The following is a 12,849-nucleotide window of genomic DNA, read 5'->3' as shown; positions in this document are numbered from 1 at the left end:
TTCCTCAGGCCCGCCACTCCCGCGAGTGAAGTCTGAAGGCCAAAATTTCCCCCACCATGCCTCGCTCCGTCCCCCAGTTTCGCTCCTCATCACGAGGGGAAGGGGACTATAACGATCCAGAAATGACCCCCACAACTCGCACAGCGCCTCCTTCCCCAACCGCCTACCGAAGATCGCAAAGTTACCTCTCCGAACCACATACCGGCTACCAGTCACTAGAGGCCCAGCTAGACATCAACGAAAACACCAGCTTACTAGGATCCGAAGCTCAGCGAAGGATCCCTCGCCGTTCATATACCAGCGCCTCCGGTATCTCCGGTCCCGACTCTCTGCGATATTTACTCGCGACAGGCAGTCTACGCCGGACCCGGAATCATAGCAGAGCGAACTCGCAGAGTCGACGGCTCAGTCGACGACCGAGTGTCAACGCAGACGACCCGGAGAGTAGGCCAGTCAGTGTGCCGCCTTCCACCAAAGACGGCTTGACCGCTTCTTCCTTCCTCGATGAGCGGACTTGGTATGACCAATTTACATCCACAGATTGGGTGCATGACAGTATCGCCGATGGAGTACGTCTACGACAGCTTCGGCAGCGGAAAGATATTAGGGGGCGATTGCTAGCATGGTTTGACGGCGCACAAGGATGGGTCCTCGTGGCGCTCATTGGATGCATCACAGCTGCCATAGCTTACTTCGTTGATATCACCGAGGACGCGATCTTCGACTTGAAGTTTGGATTCTGCTCTTCGCATCTGTTTTCTAGTCATACCCACTGCAGCCCTGGCCGCTGGCGAACGTGGTCACAACTATTCAAATCCTCTGCCGATGACAATGAACCAATCGACTTCGTCATGTTTGTTGCTTGGAGCGTAGGCCTCTCCGCTATCGCCTGTGCTCTCACATTGCTCACGAAGACGGTTGTTCCATCATCAATCCACTTGACCACGCTGGATGAGAATCTTGGCGCGGAGTCGCGAGGCACCAAACCAAATACTGGCAGTGCCGGGACCGGATCTCCTTCGTCTGATTCGACCCCTCACGGAACCTTCCCCAACAATCCGGCACAGCCGGCTATGATCTATTATTCGGCTGCTGGTAGTGGCGTGGCTGAGGTGAAAGTCATCAATAGTGGCTTCGTGCTTCATGGCTATCTCGGCCTGAAGACTTTGGTTATCAAGACGATTGCCCTTATCTTCAGTATTTCATCTGGTCTGAGCTTAGGCAAAGAAGGCCCGTATGTTCACATCGCCACTTGTGTGGGTAACATTTGCTGCCGTCTGTTCGCAAAGTACAACCAAAATGATGGTAAAAGGCGAGAGGTTTTGAGTGCCAGTGCCGCCAGTGGCGTAGCAGTCGCTTTCGGCGCACCAATCGGCGGTGTCCTCTTCAGTTTAGAAGAGGTCAGCTATTACTTTCCGCCAAAGACCCTATTCAGAACATTCTTCTGCTGCATTGCGGCAGCCTTGTCCCTGAAGTTTCTTAACCCATACGGCACCGGGAAGATTGTCCTGTTTCAAGTTCGATATCTATCAGACTGGGAGTTTTTTGAGGTTTTCATCTTCATCTTTCTCGGCATTATGGGTGGTGCACTAGGTGCACTGTTCATTAAAGCGTCCAGTTGGTGGGCTCGGTCTTTCCGTCGCATCCCGCTCATCAAACGCTCTCCCATGTTTGAGGTTGTGCTCGTCGCATTGGTCACCGGTTTGATTAGCTTCTGGAATCGATACACCAAGTTACCGGTTACTGAACTCCTCTTTGAGCTCACAACCCCTTGTACAGGAGAATCGAGGTCACGCACCGGCCTATGTCCTCAAGAAGACAATATCCTTGAAGTCGTGCAATATCTTCTCGGTGCCTTTGTGATTAAGAGCTTCTTGACTGTAGTCACATTTGGGATCAAGGTCCCTGCCGGCATCTACGTTCCCTCCATGGTTGTGGGCGGCCTGATGGGCCGCATTGTTGGACATGTGGTTCAATACTGGGCAGCAAAGAATCCAACCATGTTCCTATTCAACTCCTGTGACATCAGTGGAATGGAATCATGCGTTACCCCGGGTGTGTATGCATTGGTCGCCGCCGGAGCTACAATGTGTGGCGTTACACGCCTGTCGGTAACCCTCGCCGTCATTCTCTTCGAGCTCACGGGAAGTCTGGACCATGTGCTCCCTTTCTCTCTGGCAATCCTCTGCGCCAAGTGGACTGCTGATGCCATCGAGCCACGCAGCATCTATGTAAGATGCACCCCTTCTCCGTTCCACCGCAAATACTAATGAAACCTAGGACTTCCTCACCGACATGAACGCCTATCCCTTCCTGGATAGCAAATTACAACCTATTTCCGATGCCGAGTTAGGAGATATCGTTCGGCCCGCTCGAAAGAAGCGTACCATTGACATCTCCGGCTCCCCCTTCGTTCCAGCTTCGGAACTCCGCTCAAAACTCGAAGATTTGCTGATGGCTGGCGAGCTGGACAGCGGTCTTCCCATTCTACGGGATGGCGTCCTCACCGGGTTAATCCCGGCACCAGACCTAGAATATGCTCTTGATACTCTCGGCGCGGATGAAGATCACACAATCTGCCTAATGTCGATGGACTCTTCCATCGCAATCTATGACAGCGAGAATGAAGATCTCCTGCAGGACGACTTCACTCGTTATATTGACCCAGTAAGCCATGACCTTGATACCCATTTTCGAGAATGTTTTCCCGGTGCTAATGCAATCCCAACTAGTCTCCTATCGCCCTTGATGTCCACTCTCCTATCGATCTTGTCTACCAATGCTTCGCCAAGCTTGGTCTCCGCTACCTCTGCGTCCTACAAAATGGACAATATGTTGGTCTCGTACATAAGAAGTCTTTTGTGAAATACATGAAGACGAACGAATAAGTCGACTCGCCATGCATCTTGCATCACTGTGTTTCATGCCATTTGGGGCCATATTTTGGCTGGCGTTGATCATCCATTGAATATTTTACATGTGCTTTTCGTTTCTTGTTGATATTTTGCATAGCATTGCACATTTGCATATTCCCCTCTTGCGTTTTAGTTACTTCCAGAGCCCCGACCAATGGTGAGGCAGTCTGAATTGTATAGAATCGTTCGCTGGGCATGAAATTGCGTATAAGTCGTCGTTTTGTTTTCAAACTGTACAGTGAGAATGATCGTACCAATCCTTTCAAGTCTTCTTATTCTCCCTCCCAGCTTTCCGGCCATCTTTCCTCCCTATCGCTCCAGTATCGGAGAGGGGGACAGCATGCCACAACTACCCTCATTCAAGCGGGGGCACCTAGAATAAAACTACCCTGCAGAGGAAATATGCTACATATCACTAATTGACCTTGGGGTAGGTATACTATAGTCTATTAGGAAAAAGTTGGTAGTTTCCTAGGGTTCCCAACTACCCTAAGGTACCTTACCCATGTAGAGTTAGCAGGGATTCCCGTCCATACCTTAGTGGGTGCCGAGCTTATCACCGCGGTTATCGCCGTACACTAAGGTGGGAACCGTATCCCATGGGAAACTTCCAATTCCGCCAACAGTCCAACTCCCCCTCCACCCCTCTCTACTCAACTCAATCTAAACCGAGAGGTCGAAAATCCAAAATCCAAAATCCAAAATGCCACCACCAACAACCCACTCAATCCCCTCCTCTCTCCCCCTCACCTTAATCGTCGCAACAACCCCGATACGCGTCGCGTCCGCGTCCGCAGCCGCCACCACAACCACCCCACCCTCCGACCAAAATGCCACACGCCTGGGAATCGGCCTAAAAGGAACCCTCCCATGGCCACGCATTAAAGCCGACATGAGCTTCTTCGCGCGTGTTACCTCACGACCACCCAAGCAGGGCACTACCAATGCCATCATCATGGGACGGAAAACCTACGACTCTGTCCCGAAACACCTCCGCCCATTGGGGAAACGAATTAGTGTGGTGATTACGCGTGATCAGACGGGTTCAGTGCGTGAGGGTGTGTTGCAGGAATTGGAGGCTAGGAAGGTGAAGATGGCTGCTACGGCTAAAGCTAAGGCTGAAGCTGCGGTGGAGGCGGGGCAAGGGCAAGCTACAGCTCCAGCTCAATCCCCCGCAGAGGAACCTGCTACCGATGCGATTGTCACACCCAGTCTGGATGCTGCGCTGGAACAGCTTGATACCGTTTACGGGGCGGAGGGACGCCTGGGTAAAGTTTTTGTTATTGGTGGTGCGGAGATCTATGGTGCGTCGTTGCGGGCCGGGTCTGAGGCTTTGATGAAGAGGCCTGTGCGAATTGTTATGACGCATGTGGTGCGGAAGCCTGTGTCTGAGAGTGGCGAGGAAGGGGTTGAGCAACCGTTTGAGTGTGATACGTTCTTCCCGGTGGAAAAGTTTACAGCGGAGAATGGATGGCGCAGTGCTAGTGAGGAGGAGGTGACGGAGTGGGTTGGGGAAGATGTGACTGGGGAGTGGAAACGGGAAGGAGATGTTGAGGTTCAGATGGTTGGGTATGAGCGGTTGGATTAGATTACTGGTACATGAATGAATATTTGAAAGAAAATAATATATATACACCAACTTGAACGCCGAAGAAATAGTATACTCAGTATATTCTAACCCCAGATGGCCCATGCAAGACCAGCTACCCAAGTACCAATAAAGACAGCCGTCAAAATTCCAGCTCCAGCTCGGTCTCCCGAAGTAATCGTTCTCGTCTTCGGATCATGATCTACTCCTGCGTTCGGATCTGACTTGGATTCCCCACCATTGTTCACATTATAAGGACCCTGTTGCTTGAACGGGACCATGATAGCGTTCAAGACACCCAGAACAGCCATCTCTTGCTCCAATCCCGTGGTTTTATCCCACTGGGCCTGCATCGTCCACCGGATTCCACAGTGTTTCCCATCCTTTCCACCCGAGCATTGCTGACCAGCAGCGACTGCGGATGTCTTGAATTTCGCCATGGTTGATTCCGTCACATTGCTGGGTACAATAAGGGACATAAATCCAAGCCAGGATGCATAATATGCCTTGAAAGTCTTTTGGTTGCGATCACATTTTTCGGTGGCTTCGCAGGTAATTTCGGACATAATTTGGCCGTTGCCACTCTTTGGGAAGAATTGATTGGAGGTCGTGATTAATCCAGTGATGCCTTCGAGGTATTTATAATCTTTGCCTTCGGTCTGTAAAATGATAATGTTTAGCTTCTCATAGTATTCGCCAGAAAGTTGGAAGACGGGGCGACTCACGTAGTTATACATATACCCGGCACCGGCAATGTAAGTAGCATAATTGTAAGTCCACTGCCAATCTCCGTGATCCTTGCAGTCCGCATCAACATTCGTGGTATCGGCAATATTCCAATTCTTTTTCTTCAACAGAGGGGTCGTCACACTCCAATCCCAAATCGTCTCCGCCCAGTTGGCAAAAGTCTCATTCTTAGTGTACAGGGCCAGGCGGGCCGCCAACTGGAACAATCCACCATTGGAGATGGCATTCTTGATTTCATATCCATTTTGATATGGCCAAATTTGCCACCGCAGACCACCATCGCAAGTCGTTTTATCCCAACGAGCAACCTGTGCATCAAAGACACCCTGAGCCAGGGTGACCCATGAGGGCTCATCACTTCGCTCGGGGAAATTGAACTCTGCCGCGATGATCGCCGCCAGGCCCCAAAACATTTGATCGTCGTTTCCGAGGTATGAAGAAGAATTGCTCGGGAAATAATTGTCATCGGCACCCTTCTGCCAGTACATGCCCTCCTGAATGATGTCGTTGAATTGATCGTCACCTGTCAAGTACCAATACTGAATCAGGGTCATGAACATGGATCCACCCTCCCACCAGGTATCGTCGAATTTTCCGGGAATGTCTTTGGAATCGCGAGCATTGTAGTAATCGACCATAGATGTTGCGACGGTCTTAGCCGCACTCTTGATAGAATCTATCCCCCAACGCAAAGAAATGAATGGTTAGAAAGACCTTGGCCGGGGAACTGAACTGAACCGAGCTCGATATCGGGTGATTGACATTGACATACCTTCATTCTCGGGATCGACGTCGATCGCAAAAGCACCTCGTAGGGCGAGGATACCGCCCACCAGGGCGATCGGCCCTTTGAAAAGCCTCATGAGTTCAGAATCTGGTGTTTTCTGGTGTCCCCATGGATGACAAAGGGGTTGCAAAAGACAAAACTCGAGTTATCGGGCAGACAGCACCAAAGCAAAGACGGGGGTGGCCCTAGAGGGTCCAGGGCCTCTGGGCGCCGAGCAGAAACCCCGTCCGCCCCCATCCGGTCGCATGCTGTCGTTGGTGGCCAAGACAGCGCAAGAGAGCGGACCCGCTTGGCCCATTTCTTTTGGCAGTGTTCCTGTCCTTTCTTTCTGTTTGACTTTTGCTCCGGTTGTCTTTACTTTGTCTATATCTGGACGCTATAGTGGCTGCTGACTAGGCGTCTTGCAATCTGATAGGCACGGAGTAGCGAGTCCTATACGAAGTACCATATGAGCCATTTCTTTCAGCTTGATCACCAGCCCGCCCCCCCAGCGCACATGAAACCTGTCTGATGATCAAAGAGATCGGGCGCTAAAACGATCACATATTCGAGACATCCATGTTCATGCAGATCTCCGGTTTTGTTGCTACCTAATTTCTCATCAATCAAGGCATATAGTATAAGGGATACGGAATACGCGGAGAGTGTATCCGTACATATATCTTTTACCTTGAATGATCCTGAATGCATCCGAGTCGATGAAGCCCCCACTAAAAGTGCAATCAATAGTGCAACGAAACAGCCAAGGCAGTGGAGACGAGGCTGCTGCCTGATTTGAAGTGATGGATCAAAAATAAAAATAAATCCCTGGCGCCAAGTGCCAAGCAATATTCTAAGCGCCAAGATGCGCGCAATCGGTTGGAAATTAAAAACCACAAAGTGGCAGTGCTGCCAATGCTCAATTTTTGGTCATTCGACAAATCAGAGGTCTAGATTCGTTCAAATGCCGAGACCATGTCGAGTGTTTTTGGAACAATCTCTGCGATGAATGCAAATTAATCGCGGACTGGGTCTCGCTCGAAAAGACCCCCCCCTTTTTTCCCTCTTCTTCATACCTGACTCATCATCTTCAGGAGGGCCAGCCTTGGGGAAGCAAACTTCTCCTTTGGTGTCATGATTCTATGTGGCTGTGTGCTGGAGGTGGAGGTGGAGCGTGTATGGCATACGCGAACCCTTTCGGCTTCCCAAATTTAGTGGTAATAGTATTATTTGCAATACTTCTTCGCACAGAACACTCCTTATAATTTGACATTCGAAGAAATCTGTGAATCGCGTTCCTTACCATTTAGAGGCAGCATTGCGATGAATTGATTTGGGGGCTATGGGTGCTGGTTATGCACTCCTTCGAGGTGCCGATCGCTCCAAGGATTGAAGATGCTGGCGTTGCCGCTGTTTAATTGGTCACCCAAACTCAGTGGTGCCACAACATATGTACCTCCAGATCTTTCAAGATATTTCCCCATACTATTAGCATTTACTTGTGAAAGGCATTGTTAGTAGATTCCCAGGTGACTAGTACTAGGCCACTACATATCAGAACACCTATCCTGTCCGCAACTTGGAATATATAGCAATGCGGTCGTCCATTTTAGTGTAATGACTCGGAGGATACATCCAGCAGGTCTTTGGGCGCTCTTGCCTCATACCTAGGTATATTTTACTCCCCGACTACTACTAGTAGTACTAGTATCTCTAACATCCGAGGTTTAATATCAATAACAACTTGAAGGAGTCGCCCAATGGCACCTGAGCTGCAGAACACTTCCTTGCTAATTCCTTTACGGGACCTTATTTAATCAAGTCTATCACTATCCTATGGAGTGAATATTCAAGTTCAAGTTGGGATTGTCCAGTACCTGGACAGGCTCGGCTGTTGGCCCGAACTATATACTCCCACCGAATCTGGACACTCGTTGGACGGAAGAAAAACAACCTCAATACATAGGTTTGTCAAACTCAATTTCTTGTTTCCTTCTGTGCTACAGTCCCCACGTTTTACTTCACGTGTGGAGGTGCCTTTTCTGCAATCTAGGGTTGGTATGCGAGGGGTCGCGGCAGCAGGGCGAGACCACACGCGACCGGGCCAACCATCAAATCGCCGATTGCAATTCCATTCAATTAATTTTATGATATTAAGCCAGTGTGATATTTAATCTCGGTGCCTTGATGAATTGAACTTCGCAAAGCAGGATCTTTTCATGTGGAACGCGTTCGTGTCTGGCCAAGCGGAAAGGAATTCGGGGCTGCTACTGTCCATATCAGATCGCCCTTCCAAGACCCGACGCGAAATAACATTCCTGATCTTCAAGGGCCAGACCATCGCGTCACAGTATAAGATGTGGGCGCGTTCCCCGTCGCGTTCCCCGAGTTCATCGACAACACGACAACCATGAAGCCGACAACAATTTCCACCACGCAGTAAACGTGGTCACAATCCCTATCCAACTTCAACCTCTCCCTATATCTCTTTCTTTAAAGCCACAAAAGTCTTTCTTTAACTTGATTTTTCGAGCAAAGCTCATCTACTCTCGTGTACTCTCCTTATTACCTAACTAAACTACCTGTCCTGCGTTACTATCCACTCATTTCATGATGCGCGGGAGCATCTATACGCCACTAATCCTGGCCATCGGAGCCAACCTCGTGTTGGGAGCCCACAACCACCACAGACATCACCATGGAAAAATCAAGCGGCATGCTCAAATGGAGCCTAGAGACCTGAACTGGAGCGACCGCATCCCCGCAGATATTATTGTGGAGACTCGCACCCTGACGACCACTGTCTTTGAAGACTGTATTCCCACCAACACTAGACATGTTACCACGACTATTTTCGAGGACTATACTGAGCCGACTGCTACTTCTCCTAAGCCCATTGCTTCACAAGAATTGCCAATGGCCGCATTCCCTCAGCCGTTGCCAGTTGAAAGTGTTCTGGAACCAGCAACAGCTACAATCCAAGTTATCCCGCCGAAGTCCTCTGTGATGGAAGCGTCGCTGCAGCCAGTCTCTTCAACTACATCAGAGACCGCATCCCAGTTTGAACCTATGCACACCCAGTCCAATCATGCCGAGGCTTCCGTGTCTCAAGCACAAGTTCATGAGGAGACAACCACCATACACATGACCAAGACAATCACAGATATGAAGACAGCCGAGCCAAGCGTCTTCAATAGCAAGCCAGCCTCGTCTTCCAACCTTGAACCTCATTCGCCATCCGAGACCGCGGCAGAGGAGCGACCATTACCCAAAGGCTCTAAAACAGATGCGGCTCCCCAGAACCCCAACCTTCTCCAATCTATTCCGACCATCTTGCCCGACAACCCGACAGACATAATTCCCCACCTCCCAGTGCCAGGACTCGACAACGTCCTCCACCCCGATGGACCCGACATTCCAGCAGGTATGCAATGGACGGATCTCCCCGACAAGAACAAGTTCTCAACCCGTCGTTTCGGCGGCCACAGCAAGCCAGCCGGAACACTCATCCAATACCACGGGAATGTGGGAGTACCCTGGGGCAGCAACATCATCGAAGTCAGCCCAACAGAGGCCCACAAGTACAAGTACGTGGCTCAGTTCACCGGTGCCAACAGTGAGCCCTGGACAGTAATTATCTGGAACAAGATCGGACCCGACGGCAAGATGGACGGGTGGTATGGTCACTCTGCCATGACTTTTATCCTGGCACCCGGCGAGACGAAGTACGTCGCCTTTGACGAAGATTCCATCGGTGCATGGGGTGCTGCGCCAGGAACAAAAGGCCTTCCGAAGGACGATTTTGGTGGTTATACCTCTACCTGGGGCGAGTTTAGTTTCGGCGATATCGAGAATAATGGCTGGTCTGGTTGGGATGTATCTGCCATCCAAGCGCAGATTGCGAAGCAAAAGGTACAGGGGATGCGGATATGCATGGCTGATGGAAAAGCATGCTCTATACTCACCCCGGACGCGAAGAAGGTCATTAATGCCTATACCGAGTCGAAGAAGCACCATGATGGTATTGGGGGTGCAGCACCGCCGGGACCGTTGCGATTGGCTGTCGACTTGGACTATACGGAGTAATGTTTAATATTCTGGGAACTTGCATATCTAGCGCTTGTTTTCTTCATTATTGCTGCGTTGAGCTTTGAACTATTTCAATACAATACACGAATCTCATTTTCATGCTACTACCGGCCCGTCTCCATTACGACATTGCGGGCACATTGATGGCGCTGATTTTCCACACCTTGCCACCCGAGCTTGAGCTCAGACCAGTGTATGTGGCGCCGGATGCGCTGGCAATGGTATCGCCGAAGGTGGTGTCTGCTGAGGCCAGGGTGATAGTCGTATCAACGTACTTCTGGGCAGCGATGGTGCCGGAGCAGCCATCATTGCACTCCGTGCCGGTACCGTAGCTATTCAAATTGAGTTAGTCAATCAAAATTATTTTCCAGAAGGCGTATTGCTTACCCAGTCATGTAGGGGCCAGAGGCGTGAGAGTAGGAAGAAAGAGCAGCACCAGTATCCGCATTGGTGACAGTCCTGCAAGGGCATTAGTTCTTCATAGCTCTCCAAGTACAAGGGCTCGCGAATACATACTGCTTCCAAGTTTCTCCATCACTCTCCAGGTTGTATTCGATGCGGACCTTGTCAGTTCCTTTGACAGGGCTGCCAGTGCCATCCAACTGGCCAAATGATCCGAAGACACTGGCGCGAACGCACCATTGTCCAGTGGTAGCTCCACACCAAGAGTTGTCCGGCCAGCTCTCAAGGGTCGTCTGGACCAGGTCGCCGGTACCATTGGACATACCGGGCCAAAGGAACAGCACTCCATTCTGAGTAGATGGTGCAGCGCCGGGGATGAGAGTGGTAACGGCATTGACGATGGTTGATTTAGTTGGGCCCAGCGAAACACTTCCACCCCAGCTGTCGCGCTTGGCTAGCAAACCCTCCGTGGAGAATAGGTTGGCGCTCGCCAGACTTGCGCCGGCGATCAGGGAAAGAAAAAGCTGCATGGTGATTTGAGTTATTGGAGAACTGGAGATTATCTTCAGAATGCTGTCTATCATTACTACAAATGTGAGCTATTGCCCACTATTTATACATAATTTTTTAAGTTTGGTTTACTTTCTATTCATGTTAAGGGGAGCTTTCCTTGGCAGGTTCGTAGTTGAAACGATTAATTTATCCACTATAAACCCGAGTCCCTATGATGTTTCACTTCGGAGGAAAATAAATTGAAGAAAGCCCACAAGTGAAACGGCGACTCCCTCACAAGAACACTTCCCCCGAACCATTGATTGGCGCATTAATATCTGCAACAAGCGGTAGCGCGGAAACTCTGAATAGTTTCGGCATAAAACCCGTCCCACCAGAAAACTTGACCAAATAAGGCTGAAGACCCATCCACTAAGACCAATCCATCTATCCCCGAATGAATGGGATGACAGGTTGTGGTGGGGACCCCTGCTTGAAGAATTGTTTCAGAGCTTACTAGTCGTTCTTGCACAGACAAAATCCTAGCTCTAACTGGACCTAGATTCTAATTCATAAATTATCAACCAATGGGAAAAATTTTTATACACTTGTAGCTTTATTTCAACCTATTGAGCATATGCGACATAGTAGCTATACTTAGTATTTTTCCTACTCGGCCTACTCCAGGTACTCCCCCTTCGTCTCGTGATGGATGACATCAAACAAGGGCTTCGCGCTAAACCAACCTGCCATCGGCGTACCGACCGTTTTGTAAGTAAATGCGGCATCTGCTTCATCAATTTTCACCGTTTGCCCCCCGCGTCCGGTCGCCGCCGCATCCGCGAGAAGCTGTGCGTAGCAGCACTTGTCCAAGCTCACGAACCAAAATACCGTCTCCTCGATCGATTGTCCGACAGTCAAAAGGCCGTGATTCTGCAGGAGCGCGGCCTTCTTATCGCCCAGCTCTCTGGCGATATTATGACCTTCTTCCTCGGCGAGAACAACGCCGTTGAACTGCTTATACACAACGTGGTCCTGAAGGGTGGGTATTAGCAATGCTTTCCCCTCAATTTAATGGAAACAATATTCGTTGAACGAGTCAAACTCACATTATGGAAAGCGCAGGAATCTTGCGTTGTAATATCAAGCGGTCGACCCAGCGAGCAGAACGCCCGACCATGAAGACTGTGACTATGAGCAGCGCAGAGTACATCCGGGCGCGCGGTGTGAATAGCAGAGTGGATCATAAAGGCCGCGGCATTGAGCATGCGATTCGGGCCGCCGTCAATGACTTTGCCGGAATGATCGACCTGGATCAAATCTGACGCCTTCATGAGCGAAAAGGCCGTTCCGAAGGGATTCACCCAGAAGGTGGTGGGATCGACGGGATCGCGGAGGGTAATATGGCCAGCAACACCTGCATGATAAGAATACGGAAATCAGCAATTATGCTTAAGGTACACCATATGATAGATACAGCAGCAATGAAACGAAAAGAATTCATTATTGGCAATTATACATACCCTCATCATAACCATTCTTGCCAAAGATCCGGAAAGCCGCAGCCAGTCGGCCCTTGAGATACTTTCGCTCTTCCAGCTTGTCCTCGAATTTGGGCATTGCCGGCATCTGCATCTTCACCTTGGCCTTTTCGAGCCCAGCTGCCTGTGAAGACTGCGGCGCTTGCACAGTGATGGAGCTGGCGGTCTCAGTTGCTGTGGGGGGAGCCATAATGGATGATGAATCGATATCGATAATCAGAGATCTCGGGATGGTGTGAGAGGGGAGAATAGGATATTTGCTATCTTACGCCGTAAGCAATGCGTACTACTCCGTATGTAGCACTGGTA

General features: G+C 50.1%; 6 protein-coding genes across 6 annotated transcripts; 3 read left to right on the top strand and 3 right to left on the bottom strand.

The window, feature by feature from the left end:
* Positions 1-56: 56 nt before the first annotated feature.
* On the top strand, positions 57-2,888 carry N7509_009406 (putative voltage-gated chloride channel (ClcA); the record flags this gene model as incomplete). The annotated part of the gene is made up of 3 exons (XM_056634043.1): positions 57-2,231; positions 2,281-2,667; positions 2,733-2,888. 3 exons carry the CDS (start codon positions 57-59, stop codon positions 2,886-2,888), a joined length of 2,718 nt encoding a protein of 905 aa, XP_056484663.1.
* A 730-nt stretch (positions 2,889-3,618) lies between these two features.
* Positions 3,619-4,503, top strand: N7509_009405 (dihydrofolate reductase; the record flags this gene model as incomplete). Its single annotated transcript, XM_056634042.1, has 1 exon — positions 3,619-4,503. The coding sequence occupies one exon, from the start codon at positions 3,619-3,621 to the stop codon at positions 4,501-4,503; it is 885 nt and encodes a 294-aa protein (XP_056484662.1).
* An 86-nt stretch (positions 4,504-4,589) lies between these two features.
* N7509_009404 (glycoside hydrolase family 76 protein) lies at positions 4,590-6,113 on the bottom strand (the record flags this gene model as incomplete). The annotated part of the gene is made up of 2 exons (XM_056634041.1): positions 4,590-5,926; positions 6,023-6,113. The coding sequence occupies 2 exons, from the start codon at positions 6,111-6,113 to the stop codon at positions 4,590-4,592; spliced, it is 1,428 nt and encodes a 475-aa protein (XP_056484661.1).
* A 2,513-nt stretch (positions 6,114-8,626) lies between these two features.
* N7509_009403 (uncharacterized protein) lies at positions 8,627-10,102 on the top strand (the record flags this gene model as incomplete). Its single annotated transcript, XM_056634040.1, has 1 exon — positions 8,627-10,102. One exon carries the CDS (start codon positions 8,627-8,629, stop codon positions 10,100-10,102), a length of 1,476 nt encoding a protein of 491 aa, XP_056484660.1.
* Positions 10,103-10,226: 124 nt separating this feature from the next.
* N7509_009402 (uncharacterized protein) lies at positions 10,227-11,037 on the bottom strand (the record flags this gene model as incomplete). Its single annotated transcript, XM_056634039.1, has 3 exons — positions 10,227-10,437; positions 10,493-10,564; positions 10,622-11,037. 3 exons carry the CDS (start codon positions 11,035-11,037, stop codon positions 10,227-10,229), a joined length of 699 nt encoding a protein of 232 aa, XP_056484659.1.
* Positions 11,038-11,677: 640 nt separating this feature from the next.
* On the bottom strand, positions 11,678-12,730 carry N7509_009401 (class II aldolase/adducin family protein; the record flags this gene model as incomplete). The annotated part of the gene is made up of 3 exons (XM_056634038.1): positions 11,678-12,034; positions 12,109-12,416; positions 12,523-12,730. 3 exons carry the CDS (start codon positions 12,728-12,730, stop codon positions 11,678-11,680), a joined length of 873 nt encoding a protein of 290 aa, XP_056484658.1.
* Positions 12,731-12,849: the final 119 nt, after the last annotated feature.

The sequence above is a fragment of the Penicillium cosmopolitanum genome (genome assembly GCF_028827165.1).
Source record: "Penicillium cosmopolitanum strain IBT 29677 chromosome Unknown utg000009l:1.0-9042332.0:1.0-9050551.0, whole genome shotgun sequence".
In the NCBI taxonomy this organism is placed as follows: Eukaryota; Fungi; Ascomycota; class Eurotiomycetes; order Eurotiales; family Aspergillaceae; genus Penicillium; species Penicillium cosmopolitanum.
This window is presented reverse-complemented; position numbering and strand designations above follow the sequence as displayed.